The sequence below is a fragment of the Mastigoproctus giganteus genome, chromosome 13, assembly GCF_048544385.1.
Source record: "Mastigoproctus giganteus isolate SK-2022 chromosome 13, ASM4854438v1, whole genome shotgun sequence".
Classification (NCBI taxonomy): Eukaryota; Metazoa; Arthropoda; class Arachnida; order Uropygi; family Thelyphonidae; genus Mastigoproctus; species Mastigoproctus giganteus.
The window spans coordinates 140,512,740-140,534,500 of record NC_143587.1 but is presented as its reverse complement, the minus strand read 5'-3'; the positions used below and the strand labels follow the sequence as shown (position 1 = coordinate 140,534,500).

Sequence of the window (21,761 nt, the reverse complement as noted above, 5' to 3'; positions counted from 1 at the left end):
CAGTAATGACATTATGGTGCTTTTGATTTGGTATTTTGTAAAAACTGAATTATTGAATGTGATATGACTTTGCTATATATAGAGACTGTTATGGTCCTTTGTAGGTTATGGTTATTTACCTCTATCTTAAGCTATATCGTTTCAAATAAATAAATAATATCTTGTATATATATATATATATATATATATATATATATTTCCAAGTATGACAAAGCAAATATTAAATGTTATAATAAATATAAATATTATAATAAATACTAAGTAGTCACATAACCAATTAATGCCATCTAGGACGATTAAACATTACATCGGTCTGTATGAATATGAGTTAAGTTAATAATGGTAAGAGTTTTTTAAAGGTAAAATATGATATACTAGCTTATCAGGTAAACCATAAACCCTGGCGGGTACCCAACGTGACCTGGAAAAAATCAATCTATGCCATGACATAAGCAATAAATTATAAACATATATAAAAATACCATTAAAATGTTAGTTATGGCAATAAGATACATTGAAAGGGACTTTTTCAAGGGCTAACCCTTACAATGTATCTTATTGCCATAACTAACATTTTAATGGTATTTTTATATATGTTTATAATTTATTGCTTATGTCATGGCATAGATTGATTTTTTCCAGGTCACGTTGGGTACCCGCCAGGGTTTATGGTTTACCTGATAAGCTAGTATATCATATTTTACCTTTAAAAAAACTCTTACCATTATTAACTTAACTCATATATATATATATATATATATATATATATATATACTATCATTGAATTATATTAAATATTAACATAAGTTAAATTATAATAAAGTGAATAAATAAATAAATAATTAAGCATTCATTAGAGGCAGCGACATGCAATTCCTCCATATGATGTTGAAATACATCCAATATTTTAAATTAAATAAAATAAAACATAAGCCAGTAGTATGGCAAAAACTGTAGAGCGAAAATTAACATAAAAGTAACCCAAATAAACAAATGAAAGAAAAGAAAGAATAGATATAAATAGTAGCCCAGAAACCCTTGTATAATTTCGAACTTTAAATCCAATTAACAAAATCTATACAAAATTTAGGATAATGCCAATTACATATTAATTTAGCGGTACCCCCCCCCCATCCACCCCGAGAGGTACCAGTTCCGAAAGATGTGAAATATCACCAAAAGAAGGTTAATGGAACTACCAAACGATAACAAAATCAAAATTTCTGGGCTACTATTTATATTTATTCTTTCTTTTCGTTCGTTTGTTTATTTGAGTTATTTTTATGTTAATTTTCGCTCTACAGTTTTTGCCATACTACTGACTTATGTTTTATTTAATTTAATTTAAAATATTGGATATATATATATATATATATATATATATATATCCAATATTTTTATGTTAATTTTCGCTCTACAGTTTTTGCCATACTACTGGCTTATGTTTTATTTTATTTAATTTAACATATTGGATGTATTTCAGCTTCATATGGAGGAATTGCATGTCGCTGCCTCTAATGAATGCTCAACTATTTATTTACTTCTCATTATAATTTAATTTTATTTAATATAATTCAATGATAGTATATATATATATATATATATATATATACAAGATATACAGTAATACCCCGACTTACGCGAACTCGGAGTTACGTGGTTCTTGATTTTTTCGTTTGGTGTATATCTAAAATTAGCTTACCAGTGATTTGGAAGTCAAATCATAAAGCTTGAGTGACAGCGTCCGTTTTTGAGGGCTGGTTTGGTCACCACTTCATACCCGAAGTCGAACGTTATTGCAAGTCTAAACAGATTCCATTTAAAGTGATGCTTCTTATTGACAATGCACCCAGTCATCCTCCTGCTACCCTAATTAATTTTGACCCACATGTGAAAGTTGTGTTTTTGCCTCCAAACACAACCAGCTTATTTCAACCGATGGACCAGGGAGTCATCAAAACTTTCAAGGCTTACTACACGAGGCGTTCGTTTGCACGTCTGAATGAAACTATGAGACAAAATAGTGAGATATCTGTTAAAGACTTTTGGAAACAATTCAGTGTTTTAGATGCCGTAAGAATCATTGAAGAATCTTGGGATGAAATTCACAAAAAAACATTGAATGGTGTCTGGAAGAAACTTTGTCCATTTTTTTTTAAAAAATGAGACGAAAACAATGCCAGAAACTGATCATGTCGCTCATGTGATAGAAGAAGTTGTTAATCTTGCCAGGCAATTAGATTTGGAAGTCAATGGTGATGATGTCAACGAGCTGTTGGATTCACATAGTCAGGAGCTGACAATGAATGAGCTCATAGAGATGCGTGAGCAAAACGTCACTGAAGTATCCGACACTTCAGACCCAGTTCCACCAGAAAAGCACATGACAATTGCAAGTTTGACAGAAGGTCTCAGCTCAATTGAAAAGGGCTTAAAAATTTTAGAACACAGACTCCAATGAAGAACGCGTTATAACTACAAAGCAAGGAATAAAAAAATTATTAGCTTGCTACGAAGAAATTCTGTGTGAAAAAAAGAAGGCGATGTGTCGTCAGACGAATTTGTTAGATTTTATGAAGCCATCGACATCGAAATAACTTTTTTACGTAACTCATTTATTTTTTTAATACATATTTTGTATTAATATGTATAAATAACTGCAATTTTATTAAATATTTTTCTTCTAAACTAGTGTTTTTGTTAGTCCTTGGTCCTCAATTAAACAAAATTTATATGTATTTATATGCAAAGTTGTACCCCGACTTACATGAATTTGACTTACACGAATTCGACTTAAGCGATTTTCGTTGGACCCACCTATCACGTAACTTCGGGGTATTACTGTATATATACAGTCACCAGAAAAATTAATAGCACTATATAATAACTGTATGACAAAAGGTATATTTTGAAAAATATGGAAAAAAGCTGTGTTAAAATTAATTCTCAAAAATCCCAAGAAACCCCCTACTGATCCCAAATCATATAGACCAATAACTCTACTCCCTGTACTAGGGAAAATATATGAAAGACTAATATATAGCAGATTAACTGAATACCACACAGAAGCAGGCTTACATTCCAACAATCAGTATGGTTTTAAGCAGGGCAACTCTACAGAGGATGCTATGCACCACCTGCTGACAACAGTTAAAAACTCAGAGGAGAAATATATGCTGGCGATCTCTATTGACTTTGCTGGGGCATTTGACTCACTCTGGTGGCTTGTGTCCTTAGGTGACTCCACTAGCCAAATGCCCCACAAAACCTCTATAAGGTAATAAACAGCTACCTTATAGACAGAAGTGTCTCAGTACGCACAAGGCTCCAGGAATTGACATGGCCCTTTCTTCTGGAACATTGTTCTGGATGAATTTCTGGGCTTGGATCTGTGCCCCATGAAAAGTCTGACTTTTGCAGATGACATGATTTTCCTTGTAAAATGTAACATGCGAGTGGTTGTAGAGCAAAGATCAAATGTTGCCCTCTTGCAGTTGCAGGAGTGGGCACAAATGCATATGCTCAGAATATCGCCTGAAAAAAACCAAGCAAATACTTCTGAAGGCAATTTGGACATAAAAAGACATCCATAAATCAAAATTAACACAATTATTATAAAAATGGTAACAGAACTAAAATATCTTGGAGTGGTCCTTGATTCAAAATTAACTTTTTATCCCCATTTGCCCTACTTGGCGAAGAAGGTGAGAAATTATGCAAGTATGATTGCCAGGATCAGTCGAGCAAACTGGGGTCTCAAAAGAAAGACCCTGGCAATCATATACTGTGCAATGTTCCTACCTGTTATCACCCATGGAGCTGGTGCATGGTTCACCCGCTCAGCACTAGAAAGAAATAGGAATAAATTAGAATCAATGCAAAGGACAATACTTCTCACTATTACCAGAGCATGTCACACATTAAGCACACCTGCGCTACAGTTTCTGCGTGGAGCTCTCTCACTTTATCTGGAAGTAGCCACAAGAAGTTTATATTTTAGATTTAAAAAGGGCATACCCACAGAATTTCTAAAGATTAGCATTAGCATTAGTCGAGGCATACGATGCAAGAAAGCAAGCTTATGCAGCATCAGCCAAAAAAAAAAAAAAAAACCCTCCCGTTTCATCCCTCCATTTGTTCTAAATGCCTGTCCAGCTGAGCCTTAAATTTATTTAGGCTATTAGCTTCCACAACAAAAGATGGAAGCCTATTCCACCAATCAACTACCCACTGGCTAAAGGCAAATTTCCGCACATCTCTTTTACAACTATCTTTCCTCAATTTGTAACTGTGCCCCCTCAGGTTCTTAGTCTGAGCAAGATGAAGAATCCCATCAGCATTCAGCTTGCTCAACCCATTCAAGGCCTTATACACCTCAATCAGATCACCTTGCAAGTGCCTACTCTCCAGGCACCGCCGTAGCCAGGTGGGCAGGAGCAGCAGTGTGTAGCACACGCTTCTTGATTAAACCAGGGTTCGAGCCTGGGACCACCAAATACGGAGGATACGGAAAGGTCAGGGAATGACCACCGCATATCCCCGGAGCAATATGGCCTTAGTTGCTAATGCTCCTAAAAACCAAATAACAAACAAACAACAGCCTACTCTCCAGGTGCTGCAATTTGCAGAACTTAAGCCTTTCTTGGTAAGAGCACCCCTTTTCCCCTCACCAATCTTGTTTCCCTCCTTTGTACTCATTCTAGCAACTTTACATCCTTCCTAAAATGAGGACTCCAGACCTGTACACAGTACTCTAGGTGTGGCCTGACCATTGCCTTGTATAACGGGATTATCACCTCCCTGTTCCTGCTAGCAAAATTCCTATATACCATTGACAAGACTCCATGATCTGCCCTGGCACTCCGTCTGCACTGCTCAATGAACTTCATATTTGACTGCACAATTACCCCCAGGTATTTTCCACTTCCCTGAGTATAGTACCACCCATTTGGTATGTTTCTCTTCGGTTATTGCTACCCATATGTAGTACTTTGCACTTGTCAATGTTAAACTCCAGTTGCCACTTCTCAGCCCATTTTTCCACTTATCTAGATCCAGTTGGAGTTGCATACTGTCATTACTGTTGTTAACAACCCTGCCAACCTTTGTATCATCTGCAAACTTGGACATTAAACCTGATATACCTTCATGAATATCATTGATAAATATACAAAACAACAATGGGCCCAACACCAAACCCTGGGGAACTCCACTAATAACATTTGTCCACGAAGAGCAGTGTCCATTGATTACCACTCTTTGTTGTCTCCCACTCAACCATCCCTTTATCCATTGTAGCAGCTTACCCTTAATGCCATACCACTCCAATTTGTACAGCAGTCTTCCATGTGCAATAGCATCAAAAGCTTTCTTGAAATCCAAGTATATGATATCAAAATTATTTTTGGCATTCAGTTCCTTTGTGACCACATCATAGTAAGCAATCAAATTGGTCAGACAAGACCTCCCTTTGACAAACCCATGCTGTGTCTTAACTATTACTGCAGTCTTGTCTAGCAATGCTTCTTTAACCAGTGATTCCATTATTTTCCCCGGAACACAAGTTAAACTAACAGGTCTGTAATTACTTGTGTCACCTTTCGAACCTCCTTTGTGAATTGGTGATACATTTGCACACCTCCAGTCCATGAGGACCTCCCCTGAGTCCAAGAAAGCTCTCATAATTATGGCTAAGGGTTTGCTTACTTCCTTTGCTGCCTCCTTTAATATAACTGGAGATAGCCCTTGATACAGCCAACACCTTCAACGGTGAAAGAAAAAGAATAGCCATAAAACTCCACGAGCTATGGCAAACAAAGTGGGAGCAGGAAACCAGATGTCTGGTTACCAAATTGTTTCTACCACGGGTGTCAATGGTTAGCCCAAAGTCAACTAAGTAGTATGCTCCTGGACTTTTTACAACATTTATATTGAAGGTAATGGCTCCCTAAAGGCAAAACTAACCTCCTTAGGGCTGAATGATGACCCAAACTGCACCTCTGGCGAGAGTGAAGGCTGGCAACACATTCTATATGAATGTATAATTTATGACATCCACAAAACAGAGGTAATAGCACAGATCGACCACTTCACAGAGGCAAAGAACATCTGTTCATCATAGAATAAGAAAACTATAAAGCCTTTACAACCTTCACACAGAAAGCATTTGAAATGCGCAAAATATCCAAAGAAGGGCAGTTCAACCCCCACCAATTAAACAATAATCAATAGTAAAAATTGCCCACATTTTCCACCGCGCCCAGACAATGACTTAAAAACTGTTGGAGTAGCAGTATTCTGCACCCTGACACGACAAAACCTGATTGACATTTCTGTGTGTGTGCCAGGTGCAGAGAGTGTCTAGAAATTAGGCGTCAGCTCAGCGTTCTGATGGGCGTCTATGAGAGCTTGAGGTGTAGGGTAGATGCCTTTGAAGAAATTAATATGAGGGACCGTCAGGCTCTCAGCTGCCCAACTCAATGCCAGAGCTCACTCCTGGGCATCAGGCAAAACAGCAGCAATCTCCAAGGCAGATTGCGCTGGTCCCACAAGAGTTAGCTATAGTCGGTGACTCTATTGTCAGGGAGACAGGGGAATATATTATGTAAAAAGGATAGATGGAATAGGACCAGGGTATACCTGCCAGGGGTAAAAGTTGATGACACTGTAAAGCATATATCATCTTTTAAGGGAACAAAGGGTGATATTGTTGTACACGTTGGCACCGATGACATTAAGAGTAGGAGATATGCAGATTTACTTAACAAGTACAGATTAATGTTGCAAAAGTCGTGAATTAGAGTCAAATTTGAAAGTGTCTGCAATTCTGAGCAGACATGATAGGAGGGAGTACATGATGAGAGCCTTGTCAATCAGTTCAGCCCTGGAGGAAATGTGCAAGGCTCAAGGGGTAAAATTTTTTTTCAGCATGGTCTGTGCTTGTTAACAGGAGAGACTGCTTCTACAGGGATGGGATACACTTAAATAGAAAGGGTGCAAGAATATTTGCTGATGCTATCGAGGCAGTGTTAGGTGGGTTGGAAAACTGCTAGCTTGTGGGGGTTCGCAGACTAAAAGGTTAAAAGAAGCTGCAAGCAGAGGTGTAGGTAATTCTTGCACTACTTCTGTTAGAACAAGCATCAGCGTGGAGCGAGGGGTGTTGCGGGTTTCAGGGACTGATGGCAGTAATCATAAAACAGGTAGGTATATGAGATGTGTTAGGATAACTAATAATAAGAATAGGTACATGTATACTTGCATCTATACCAATGCTAGAAGTATAGTAAATAAATTTGATGAATTTGAAGTGTTGATCAAGGCATCAAAGGCAGATATTGTTGGGATAGCAGAGACGTAGTGTCACACAGCTATAAGGAATGCAGAACTGGAATTTGGGGAGTACAATGTGTACAGAAAGTACAGACAGGATAGGAAGGGAGGAGGTGTTATGCTGTTAATTAAGAAAAACATAAAATCAAAAGAAGTGCATCCAGCTGTTATAGATGAACAGTGCACTGTTGAGTCAGTTTGGTGTGACATAAGCACTGCGAAAGCAAAAATAAGAGTAGGAGTGTGTTATAGGCCTAATGACTCGAATGTGTACAATGAACAATTGTACAAAGAAAAAATAAGGGGGCTGGTAAATCAGAATGTCTTATGGGAGATTTTAACTTCCCAGATATAGACTGGAACTTATGGGTTGGTCACTCGCACACTAGCAAGACTTTTTTGTGGATTTATTGGATGATTGTTTTCTGCAGCAGCATGTTCGAGCGGCAACCAAAGAGGGTAATACTCTTGATCTGGTTATCAGCAGTGATTATTCGTGTATTAAGAATTTGGAACCATTAGGTGGCAGTGATCACAGTGTACTGATGTGGGATTTACTTAAAGATATAATTACCATCAGGGGTAAAGGAAGAGGTTTTTGCTTCCGTAAAGGTGACTACAGTGGTCTTCGACAGTTTTTAAATTCTGTATGGTGGGACCAACTGATGATGTTATCAACAGCAAATTCTAAGTGGGAAACATTCAAGGAATTAACAGTGGAAGCTACTAAACGTTTCATACCTATTAAGAATTATTGTTCAAGGTTTAGGCCTAAATGGTTGTCAAATGAACTAATGAGACTTGTGGCAGAGAATAAAAATGTATGGGATGCATATAAATTATCAGGAAACACAGAAGCCTATGATATATATAAGCTAGCCTGTAATCAAGTCACAAAGGAGGATAGGCAGGCGAAGACAGATTGCGAGAAATCTTTGTCAAAGGAAGCTAAGAAAATCAGCAAGGATTTCTTTACTTATATAAACTCTAAAAGGAAGGAGATGAATCTGATTGGTCTACTTGATATCGATGGTTCGATTATTGATGATCCTGCTCAGATAGCAAACAAACTGAATGAATATTTTGCATCTGCATTCACACATGAGGAGTTATTAAGGTTTGAAAATGCCACAAGGTTATCAAATTGCAGCAAGGTGCTTAATGATTTTGTAATAACTGAGAACAAAGTGGAGGAGAAATTGTTGAAGTTAAACATAAGAAAGGCACCTGGGGTGGATGGAATCTATCCAGTTATATTAAAGAAGGTGGAAAAGGAAGTAAGCAAACCCTTAGCCATAATTATGAGAGCATCCTTGGACTCAGGGGAGGTTTCCACGGACTGGAGATGTGCAAATGTGTCCCCAGTTCACAAAGGGGGATCGAAGGGTGACACAAGTAATTACAGACCAGTTAGTTTAACTTCTGTTCCAGGTGAAATAATGGAGTCACTGGTTAAAGATGCATTGCAGGATCATCTAGACAAGACTGCAGCAATAATTCAGACACAGCATGGGTTTGTTAAGGGAAAGTCTTGTCTGACAAATTTGATTGGTTATCATGATGTGGTTACAAAGGAACTGGATGCAAAATATAATTTTGATATCATATACTTGGATTTCAGGAAAGCTTTTGACACTGTTGCGCATGGAAGACTACTGTACAAATTGAAGCAGAATGGTATTAAGGGTAAGTTGCTACAATGGATAAAAGGATGGTTGAGTGGGAGAAGACAGAGGGTGGTAATCAATGGGTGCTGCTCTTTGTGGATTAATGTTATCAATGGAGCACCACAGGGTTCGGTGTTGGGTCCACTGTTGTTTTGTATATTTATCAATGATATTGATGAAGGTATATCAGGCTTAGTATCCAAGTTTGCAGATGATACAAAGGTTGGCAGGGTTGTTAATGACAGTAATGGCAGTGTGTTACTGCAACAGGATCTAGAAAATTTGTGCAGATGGGCTGAGAAGTGGCAACTGAAGTTTAACATTGAAAAATGCAAAGTACTGCGTATGGATAGAAGTAACCCCAGAGAAACGTACCGACTGTGTGGTACTATACTTAAGGTGGTAGAAAATGAAAAACACCTAGGAGTAATTGTGCAGTCAGATATGAAGTTTTCTGAGCAATGCAAACAGGCTGCCATGGCAGGTCGTGGGGTGGGTGTTGTCAATGATATACAGGAATTTTGCTAGCAGGGAAAAGGAGGCGAGTGTCCCTCTGTATAAGGCAATGGTCAGTCCACACCTTGAGTACTGCGTGCAGGTCTGGAGGCTTAATTTTAGGAAGGATGTAGATTTGCTTGAGTGTGTACAGAGAAGGGCAACAAGATTGGTGAGGGGAATGAAGGGATCCTCTTACCAGGAGAGGCTTAAGTTCTGCAAATTGCAGCAGCTGGAGACTAGGCACCTGCGAGGCGATCTGATTGAGGTGTATAAGGCCTTGAATGGGTTAAGCACACTGAATTCTGATGGGATTCTTCCACTTGTTCAGATTACGAACCTAAGGGGGCATAAATTGAAATTGAGGAAGGACAGATGTAGAATAGTTGTGCGGAAATTTGCCTTTAGCCAGCAGGTGGTTAATTGCTGTAACAAGCTTCCATCTGTCGTTGTGGAAGTTGATAGGTTAAATAAATTTAAGGAGGAACTGGACAAATGTTTAGAGGGGATTGTTTTGTAATTTTTTTTATTTTTTTTATTTGACTGATGCTGCATAAGCTCATACACTTGCTTTCTTGCATCACATGTCACTACTACTACTACATGGGTACCCCATAAAACTTCCCTGCCATGTGCAGGAACTTGGGGCACGCCAAATTAGCAACCATGTAGGGGGGAGGGATGTACAGTCAGCTATGGAATCAGATTAGCTGAAAAATATCAGTATGCTAGTAGCAAGGGTATACAATGTAGAAGGAATGAGAATGAATAGGCAGGCAACTGAGTGAAAAAGTGAATTGGGAATTATCGTAAAAGGGAATAAATGTCAGTTTTGGTGAAAGAAAGTAACCCTACATGAGGGAAAGAGAGAGAGTGAATGAGTGAAAGTTGAGGTGCCCAGCGAGTGCAGTGCAGAAAGCAAGAGTCGAACAAATGAAATGAAAGCCAGAAGAACGAATGTGAGAGTAAGTGTGTGAGAAAAAGAACACAAACCATAAATGTTATAGTTAAGTACACACTAACCCTAGTTTTAATCTTTTATATTTTTGCTTATTTAGCTTATTTGTGAGAAAAAAATGAATGAGTGAGCGAAAAAAAAAATATATGTATAAAATATAAGAAAAAAGTATAAAAATAGAATGCAAGTAGAGTGAGAATGCAGATTATGAATGAAGTAATCGTGTCTCCCCCACTGCCAGCTAATATATTCTACCCACAGAGCAAGATGGGCAGTTTGACCATCCTACCGGAATTGAACCAACATGGCATTTGGTGATCTGAACTGGGCACTCAAACCTGGTTCCCTTTAACACTCCATCCCCAGTCAGGGGAGGGAGGAGATGGGTTTCTGTCTCTTCACTGAACATATTTTGATCACACTTCATACATTCCAAAAAATATATTTTTTCTCTTCTAGAATATTGATTATGTGCTGTAAATAACAATATAGCTTAAGTCAAAAATTAAAATTCAAAACTTCCTTTGCATGTGCATTCATGAAATAATGCTCACAAATGCATATTCTTGTACTTTTTTTTGAGTTTTAATATATTTTATTATACTTACCAAATTTATTTCTTGAAGGTCCGAGGAGATCCTGATGGATGTGGACTTGATTCACTTATATCAACATGCCACAGTTCAAGTCCGGATTTTACTTTGGACCACAACTATGAGGTATTCACCATTGTACTTTAAAATATTCCCAACTTTTATTTTCTGATATGGTGTGCATTATACTTTTCAAATGAGTTAAGAAAGCACTGGTTGGATGTTGATCCCTATTTCAAATCCCAAGTACGAGAAAATCGTAGTCTCACAAAAAGCATTGGTCTCTCAAATTGTAAAGCTATCATGGGGGATCACTTATACTGCACTACTAATAAGTACAATTCTTTGAAAAGAGAGCTATGATATTACTTATTATTGTGTGGTGCCCCTTCCCTTCAGATGGCTCCGGGTGTTTATTACCATCTCAAGGTGCTTAGCCTCCCACTGATGAGATGGCAACAAATACCAAAATTGCCCCCATTGACTTGGGCACCTGTACATGGTGAGGGGACCTCCCAGTGATGCTGCTGGCTTTCCAGATTAGCATCACTGGAATCTAACACCTATACCTTTGTTCCAGGGTTATATTATCGGAATCCGGTGTTTGCAGCCATGTGCCGCGACCTGTGGAAAATCGAAAAGGGGGATCCTGGTGGGTGAGGGACCCAGCCCTAATATACCACTTTGGCCCCTGCTTCGACAAGACGGGTGGTCCCAGACCGGCCTGACTAGGATCAATCAGCAGGCGGTTCTTGCTGCTAGGGTCAACTGTCATTCACTAAGTCTCCCTCCTTTTGGTCCTGGGACGGGATCAAGGCTTATTGGAAACGTGGGTATGGTGCTCCTAAGCGAACATGGCATCCCATTCGTGTACCTGCTAGTTCACGAGTGGGCATCGTCTCATTGGGCTCCGTGGTGGGTGAGGTACTTAGGGCATCGGAAACTTTCTCTTTACTCCTATGAGTAATTTAAATCTTTCAAGCCCCTCTGGGGCCTACGAGGTCCCTACCTGAAATTGACGAAGAGAATATAACATCAAAAAAGAAACACCAAAGAGAAGCTGCACCATCTCCTGTACCTTGATTCCTTATCATACATTCTACTGGCGAAAAGGAAATAGGTAAAATGTACCCCCTTCTTCATTCAGAAGGGTCTTGAAGGGCTGGCAGAGTCCCCAAAGTCGGTAAAACGACTTAGATTGGGTGACCTTTTAGTAGAAACTTCCTCAGTGCGACATTCAGAATTGCTTCTCCAAGCAACATCTCTTGGGGGCATTCCAATTAAGATATCACCTGCTTGTGCCCACTGTGGAGCAAAAGAACATGACACAAAGGAATGTTCTGCCTCGAAATCAGCATGCTTGAATCGTGACAGTGAACACCCTGCATATTCAAGAGCATGCCAAAAATAGAAAGACAAATAAAACAAATTCAAAAAATCAAGATGGAACAAAACATCCCATAGGCGGAAGCAAAGAAACAGGTAACATCAGTAAACAGTGGAAAATTTTATGCACAAGCAATTTTGAGGAAGGTTTCAATTTCAATGCAAATGATATTTCAGTCTCACCAAGCCCAATACTTGTTGACACAAGCACAGCAAGATAAAGCAGTTGCTACTCCCATTTCAATACCAACCAAGGAAGTAGCACCCAAAGAAAAATCTCCACCAACTAAAACCCCACCTGTTATTAGTGAGATAATGGAGGTACATGAAGAAGAGAAAAGTGTGGAAGAATCTATTTTGGATCTTCATCCTGAGGAAGAAATGGATACTGGGCACCCTCAATTTCCCAAAGGCAGAGTAAAATCCAAAGCAGACCAATCAAAACCCGCATCACTTCGGAAGCCAACCAACGGTTCCACTAATTCCAAGTAATAATGGCTAAATTATTGCAATGGAATTGTCGTGGATTCCGTCGAAATATGTCAAAATGCTAATGCGCAAATATGAACCTGTTTGCTTTTGTCTGCAAGAAACATACATAAAGGCAAATGATGATCCCATCTTGCGAAATTTTACTGCTATCCATAAAGACAGGGATGGCCCGGCCCATGGAGGAGTCGCAATCATTGTGGGCAACCATGCCCCTTTCTCACAAGTTCAGTTGAACACTAACTTAGAAAACAGTAGCCATTCACTTAGCAATAGGGTCTTTTCTCACAATATGTTCTATATATTTAACCTCCTGGGACACACATTTCCCAGACAGATCTCGACAATCTTATTATGCAATTGCCCTCCCCCTTTTTACTTCTTGGAGACTTTAACGGACATAGTATCCTGTGGGGTAGTGCTGAAACTAATGAACGAGGTCATATTGTTGAACTTGTGCCCGACAATAACAGCCTTTCATTACTAAATATGGGAATCAACACCTATTTCCATATGCCTACCCATACTTTCTCTGCCATCGATCTCTCCATCTGCTCACCTTCTCTACTATCTATGCTTTCCTGGGAAGTGGAACAGAATCCTTATGGAAGTGATCACTTCCCCGTAATATCTACCATAGTGGATGGACAATCTTGTCATCCATTTAGAATTCCATGGTGGAAGTATGATCAAGCAGACTGGAGTACATTTTCACGGCTTAATGGAATTTGAGATCCTGTACAAATTCTACAGGAATCAATTGATGAAGCAGTGAAGTATATCACAGAGTGTATTATCCATGCAGCAGAAATTGCAATTCCAAAAACATTCTCCCAATTTCCATCTTTTCCAAAGCCACGGTGGAACCAAGAGTGTAAAGAAGCAAGAAAGTTACAAAATTGGGCATGGAGAAAATTTTGACGTTACCCCACCACCAAAAAAATTTTATAGCCTTTAAACGCGCCCATGCCAAAGCACGATTTATACACCGATAGAGCCAAAACGAATGCTGGGTCAAGTTTACATCCTCAATTAACACATCACATCACAACCTAAGAGATCAGTTCCGTAATATCAGGTCCTTTTCTTATCCTGTCCATAAAATATGAGTGCAAATCCTTTGTTAAAATGCTTTATGCTATTAATATAGAATTAAAGCTTTTAAAAACTCTGTTGTTTTTATATTGAAATAATGCTGTATTAAACATGCTAACTGATCCAAAATACGTTGGTTCTGTTTTCATGTGTAAAAGATAGCAGTTCTCTTAGGTTGAGAAGAAGAAACAATTGTATTGAAAACACTTATATTGTAACTTTCCATGACTACAATTCTTTGTGATGTGATTTCACTGTAGATATTGTTGCAGTTCACAAATTGTCTGAATCCTGCTGCCAGATGTGTGTCCAAAATTATGCATTGGATTGAGTGACAACATTTTAAGAAGGTATCAATGAAATAGTTGAAATAGTTGTCTTACCTGTATTGATATATATGTATTTGTTAAAAACTTCATTGATAAATGCTATTTTACTTGAATGAATAGCAACCTGCACTTTTTCTGAAAGAAGATCATCAGTGACTAAAAAATACATTGACATTGATCTATCATGTTCTGACTTGTTTGTGCATTAACCTATACATCCCAGCTTGAAAAGGTTCTTTCAAATTGATTTAAGGAGTTAACTGACATATAAGTTAGTGCTATTGCATCATTTTAATACACAGAAACTTATTAAAGTAGTACATAATTGGCATCATTGTAGTATATCTCATATTGTGAATTATATAATTAGGTTGCTGTATTAAAATTATGCAATAGCACTAACTTATATGTCGGTAAACTTGCTCGCAACATGAGGCTTTAGCCCTAAAAGGTTTTCAGTTTAAGGAGTTAAGAAATCTCTTTAATAATATTATATAAAATTGTATATGAAGGGCAAAATATGCTGGAATTATTGATGTACTAATTTCACACTATATTGCATTAAAATTTGAAAAAAAATTTTAGAAACACAATGAATTTTCTATCTAAGGTGGTGATAATAATATTCAGGTTTTACACTTCTTTGTATTACATGTTTGGCTATTTATTTATTTTCATTTTTTCATCTCTCCAAGGTACATTTGCTCAAGAATTCTGATTTTTTTTTTTTTTTTTTTTTTCTTATTAGGGGATACTGTTGGGATTATTTATTGGTGTAATTCTTTCTGTGGGGTTATTTATTGGTCTAATTCTTTCTATAGTTAATCAGTCTCAGCTTGGTAAATATTTTACACACTTGTGATTTTCATAACATATGGTTATATCCTTTCAGGCTGGCCATATGACACTTTTAGATATTTTTGAAATGCTGGTTTGTGATTTACTTTTTTATTATTTTTTTCATTTAGGGAATTACTATTTGGGTTATTTATTGGTGGAACTCTTCCAGGACATTCTTTCTGTTGTGAGTCAGCCTCAGCTTGATAAATATTTTGCATAGTTGTAGTTTTCATAACATATGGTCACATCCTTTCAGCCCAGCCATATGACAATTTTAGAGATTTTTTGGAATGCTGACTTGTGATGAAATGGGTCCCAGCAGACAAAATCCTTTATTCTGTTTGATTTTTTTTTTCTATTTTTATTTTTATTTTATTTTATTCCATTTCATTTCAAAAATCCAAATAAATTAGGATTTCTGAAATGAAATTGAATAAAATAAAATAAGAATATATATAGAATATTTCAATGAATATTAGATATATCCAATATCAAATTCAGCCACCTTCAAAATCACTAGCCGTAGTGGAAAAAAGACTATCTGAGCAAACTGCTGTTGGTTAACAAGATTAGTGGCATACTGATAACATTGGACAACAGATCTTAAGTTTATAATTTTTTTCACTCCCAAAATATGGCACATCTCATGGGTCATGACCATATAGTGGTGCCTGGAAAAACTCTTCAGAATCAGAGTTAAAAAGTAAAAGTTAAATTTACTGGTGAACCTTCAGATTATTGAAAGAAGCTAGCTGATTGTATTTTCAGTGCATTCTGCTAGCTTTTTACCAGCTGAACTCACTTCAACACTACGTACACCTACACCAGTTAAGTACTGTTGTACAAACTACTTATAAACTGCATCTTCAAGGATAATATTGGTTGCTGCTTTCATGTGCTTTCTGTTGTCAACTGGGGAAACACTTCCATCAACAGGTGCCTCCGTAGCCAGGTGGGAAGGAGCAGCAGTGCGTAGCACGCGCTTCTTGATTAGACCGGGGTTCGAGCCCATCACCACCAAATACGGAGGATGCGGAAAGGTCACCGACCACCGCATATCCCGTAGCAATATGGCCTTAGTTGCTAATGCTCCTAAAAACCAAATACCAACAACTTCCATCAGTATCACATATAGCAAAAACTCTTTAATCCTGCAGTGTCAAGCATCAGTGCTGCACCTTTAGAAGTTCTTGAAAAGAACAAACTTGCATTAACTGTTAGGGCACTACCATTTGTGTTCTGTTATATGAAAGTACTGCAATACCACTGCAACTTTTGAGTTAAGTTTTGAGATTTCTTCAATGGCAAAATTAGTGTTCACATACAATAATTTAGAACTTTGTCAAGCTTTATAAATATTTTATTTTTTTTTTATACCAGTTTACTTGGATAGAGGAAAACATACAAAAGGAAAAATATAACAGGAGCTGAAGTGCATTTTTCACTGCATTTTTATGTAATAATTGTAATAAATTATTACAATTTAGAACCAAGTATAAAAATTACAAATTAAAATTATATTTTACAGAGTAGTTACTTCTGTTCTTTCTTAAAGTGGTAAACAGGAATCATCAATTTACCTTTAAAGGATCATAAAACTCATGATAGAGTATTGAAAGAACCTCTTCACTGAATTGCCACTTCCCTAAGTAGTGATTGAACAAAGAATGAACTTTCCTCTCTCTCTCTTTCACTTTTTTTTTTTTTTTAATGATGGCTAGTACTGAATGGATGGCTATTATTGTTGGCCACTGGTATGCAGAACACCACAAGAAAACAGAATTTCTGACTAACTGTGATTAGCAGAAACATTGAACATCCTCATTTGGATGTTAGCTCGTCTGGCTGGTCTGTTATGGCCTGTATTATCTCCCCTTTTTGGCTTCTAAACCCTTGTATTGTTAAATTAGCTGTGTGTATATGTCCTGAGTGGGAAGGTAGTTACTGCTGCCAGCTTGTAGCTGGTGCAATAGAAGTGAAAATTTGAGATAGAGAGGAGTGCCTCCTCTCTGTCTCTATTGAGAATAAAAAAAATCCCCACTTGCATGGGGTGGTCTGTTTTTAGTTGTTTCCACTGTGTGCTCATCCAGACTACTGAGTTGTACATAATTAATAGTTAAAAGTGTGTATATGAATAAATTCATTTATCAAGCTGTGGTTTTTAAAATGTAGAATCTGCTATTTAAATAGTCAGTATGATTTGTCTATTCAGGAAATTATTAGTTGCACATATTGATTAAATCTAAATTTATTATTGTAAGTGACGCTAATGATGTTATATTAAGTTATCATCAGATAACTTAATATAACATCATTAACTTTACCTACTTTATAGATTTTTAAACCATATTTCTGTTTCAGAACTTTTTCTTGAAAAAAGGCTGGCTGATGAGACAAAGTGTTAACAAAGAATGGTTTAAGCATTGGTTTGTGTTAAGGAATTTAGCTCTGACTTACTACAGTGACCCTATTGCTGAAGATTCTGGTATACTTGATGGTGTGCTTGACTTGAGGGTGGTGAAGTCTGTGGAAGAAATCCATTCTGATCGTAGCTATTCATTTTGTATAATGGTAAATATTGAAGAATCTTTAATATTCACAATTTATGTTATTTTGTAAAGTATTATGTTTGTTGTTGCAAAAGAATTGTGGACTCCACTGTGTTGAATAAATGTTTTAGTTGTGCAATAATTAAAGTAACAGTAATTTACAGGTACATCCTTACTCCCTTTTACTCTTCCATTTTGCATGTTGATTTGATAAAATCAAAGTTCAACGTTACCTTTTTGAGATACCTTTCGTTTTTATTAATTTTTTATTATAAGTAATAATTATAAATTTTATATCTCTTTATTTCTTTATTATTTCAGATGAAGAATGAAAACAAGCAAGTTTTATCTGCAAGCACATTCAAAATTAGGACTAAATGGATACAATCCATCCTTCAGGCTGCAAACCTTTGGGATCATGTTGGCACTGAAATATCATTGGAAAAGGGTCAGGAAAATAAATTAAATCACAGTACAACTCTTTATGAGGAAAATAAATCATTGACTCATATTCGAACATCATCATCATCAACAGTTGAATCTGAAAGTGTTATTTCCTCAAGTTTATCATCACATCATGATGAATCAAGAGATCAGTCTCCTAGTCGCTCATCGACTCGTGCACTACCACTGTCTCCACCACTTGCAAGGACTGCTATATCTCGGGTGAAAGAACGTGCTCGCTCACGTTCTAGTTCACGCTCTCGTGTTAGCAGGTTTATGTCCGAAGAATATAGCGAATTTGAACATAATCATACTGTTGATAGCGATGGAGGTGGTAGTGATCATTCAAAATCAGGTGTTCATTATGATTTATTGAACTCTAAAAGAAAGCAAGCAGTTGTGGTGAGTTTCTTATTTTCTGTATAGAGTAATATATATATATATAATAATATAAACATGCTAGTGTAATAAGAATCATTACTAAATAACTTGTGAATAGAGTAGTGTTATTTATTGCATTTAGATATCTGATGTTTTAGTGTAGTATTCTCAAATTAAATTAAATTTAAACAGAAATCATACCTTGGACTAGAGCATAAAAGCAAAGTAGCAGGATTGCTGTGGCTCAGGTGAGAACTGGGGGGGGGGGTCAGTTTTTCTAGAATTTTGTTTGCAAGAAGTTTGCAAATTGAATTTTTATTCTATTAAATGGCAATTGTAATAAGTGAAAATCTAAGGAATATTATCCACAGGCTATAAAAATGATTTAAAGCAAAAATGAAATGTGTCTTATGATATGTGCTACTCATTTTTGATGTTTCCAGACTATCTAGAACAGAACACGATACAGCCACGGAGGATGTCTTTATACGTGTTCGATGCAAAGAGTGTGAGGAAATTAAATATGAACTCAGCATTCTGTTTATGAGTGCTTGAAGAATGTTGCATGAATGGGCATATATGAGTGTTGAAGAATGTTGGGTGCCCTCGAAACAATTAAAACAGGAGGTAGTTATTGTTGGTGACTCTATTGTCAGAAAAATGGGAAGTATATTGTGCCAGAGAGGCCAGGGACAAAAGTTGATAATAATCATGTGGAGCGGATATCACCTTTTAAGGGCATGAAAGGTGACATTGTTTTACACAGTGACACTAATGATATTAAGCATGCGTAGGAGATCTGAGGACTTGCTTAACAAATACAGGGCAGTGTTAGGAAAAAGTTGCATGTTAGGGTTAAATATGAAAGTACAGTAGTGTCGAAAATCTGAACATCAATAATCCAAACAAGCCAGCATTTATTTTTTTTTATACTGTTGCCATAAAATAATTACAGTAAGGTTGTTGTGATTGCGTTTGCAAACTGAATTTTGATTCTTTTAAATGCCAATTGTAATAAGCGAAAATCGAAGTAATATTATCCACAGGCTATAAAAATGAAGATTTAAAGCACAAATTTATACTTTTATTTTATCTTACCAATTAAAAAAATTAAATGATACATGAAAATTGGAAGGATATTATCCACAGGCTCTAAAAATGAAGATTTAAAGCACAAATTTATACTTTTATTTTATCTTACCAATTAAAAAAATTAAATGATACATGAAAATTGGAAGAATATTATCCACAGGTTAGCAAATTAAAAATAAATTTACGCTTACGTACATAATTAATATACATACAGTACTAACTAAACATAACACTTTGTAATCTGATATTTCTGTTCACTGACATTTTTTTTTAGGTTTTAAAATCTAAAACAGTAAAAAAAAAGGTAAGCGTCAATCAATAACAAAGAACGCAGCACCCAAAAATTGCAACTAACATGATATGTACAAGTGAGATACGGAGTAAAAACTTTATGAAGTTTAGATATAGGAATGAAGAGAATCTGAACGTTTACAGAGTTTATTTTACCATACTGAAGTTATGGTCTTCTTCGTCCTTTAAAAGGGAGCAGAAATTTTTAGCAATTAAATCAGAGATTGAGATTTTAAACATACTTTCATAGGAAGAAAGCCAGTCTTTGTTAGCAAGATTTTATGAGGTTGGAAAGTCAACCATAACAGAAATTTAAAAACAAGAAAAAAACTTGGAAATTTGCATCGAAACTTGATTCAGATGATGGTGCAAAAAAAAGAAAAAAGGAAAACTATGAGAATAGCTAATGATCCATCCCTCTAATATCTGTTTGTTATTGTGTTGTAGTTGGGTTCTGGGGGTATCAGTGACTAAGGCCATATTGCTCTGAGTACACTGTCTGTAAATTGCATGTTCTGTGGTCAAGTTTCTGTTTACTAGACAAAAATCCCGAGTTTCCGGGAGAAAGACCAACTAACTCAGCCTCATTGTGAAAAAGGCCCATAAAAATTCCTCCCACCATCTACAGGACTTGATCTCATGTCTTTTACACCCTGATTGGGAGTGGGGGCGCCTCCGTAGCCAAATGGGCAGGAGCAAGCAGTGCGTAGCACACGCTTCTTGATTAGACCGGGGTTCGAGCCCGTGACCACCAAATACGGAGGATACGGAAAGGTTAGGGAATGACCACCGCATATCCCCGGAGCAATATGGTTTTAGTTGCTAATGCTCCTAAAAACCAAACAACAACAACCCGGAGTAGGGAGGAATCTACCAAATTTGGGTGGATAGCACATTTGGTGATTCTAACAAGGATAGGGCTAGGCAAGAGCAATGAACTAAATGCTGTCCAACTCAACTATTCTTGGTGAAAAGAGTGAGTGATCTGGCAGCAAAGAAACAAAGTTTGAATATGGTGCAGAAAAAATAAGAAATTATTTTAATTAAAGGCCTATACATATGTGTTATTGGGCTGAAAGTTCCATTTGTTTTGTTACCTATGAATAAAAATATGTACATACAACTTAGTGTTTTTATTTCTAAACTTACTAAACCTTTTTTTTTTTTTTTTGTAGTCTCCAGAACAGTATTTTTGATATGTGTGAAAATCCAAACAATTCGGAAGTCAGTTAGTTCAGATTATTGATGCTGTACTGCAGCGGTTCCCAACCGGTGGTTCGCAAATCCTTGGGGATTCACAAAAGTAGATCCCCAAGGATTTCCAGGGGGTTTGCACTAAAAATTCTGTAATGGCATCTGCTTAGATTTACATAGGTATATTTTTGTGAACTATAAAATATAACTAATAATAAACAATAAAGTAAAATAAAATTAAATATAAAGTAAAGAACTGCCAACGAAAGAAGCCACATCTCCCACAATTCCTTATAATCTTACTAATAATTCCTTATTATCTTAGTTTACTACCTTACAAGTATATCGTGTTAAATAAATAAGTTTTCCAAACTAATTTTTTTTTAATTCTCAAAGAGCATTGTTATATATACGTACTCAATATGTATTATTGCACATTGTTATGTATACGTACTTAATTATTATTATTGCACAATATCACCTATAAAAACGTAGTACTGGAAATATTTTATAATAAAAATTCAGAACTATTATACGATTTCAGAGAAAGTTTATTGGCTATAGGCTTAGTGGTTTGCAGTAAAAATATTACGTTGAAAGGGGTTCGCAATAAAAATATTACATTGAAA

The 21,761-nt window shown here is 36.6% G+C and overlaps 1 protein-coding gene across 1 annotated transcript in view; it reads left to right on the top strand.

Annotated features, from left to right (window-relative positions):
* The window catches only part of LOC150076491 (uncharacterized), a 392,042-nt gene that overhangs the window by 248,090 nt on the left and 122,191 nt on the right, over window positions 1-21,761 (top strand). Inside the window, exons 10-12 of the mRNA XM_090387905.1 lie at window positions 11,076-11,168; window positions 17,543-17,752; window positions 18,052-18,576. Of these exons, the coding sequence (XP_090244031.1) occupies window positions 11,076-11,168; window positions 17,543-17,752; window positions 18,052-18,576 (828 nt within the window). The remainder of the gene's footprint in view (window positions 1-11,075; window positions 11,169-17,542; window positions 17,753-18,051; window positions 18,577-21,761) is intronic.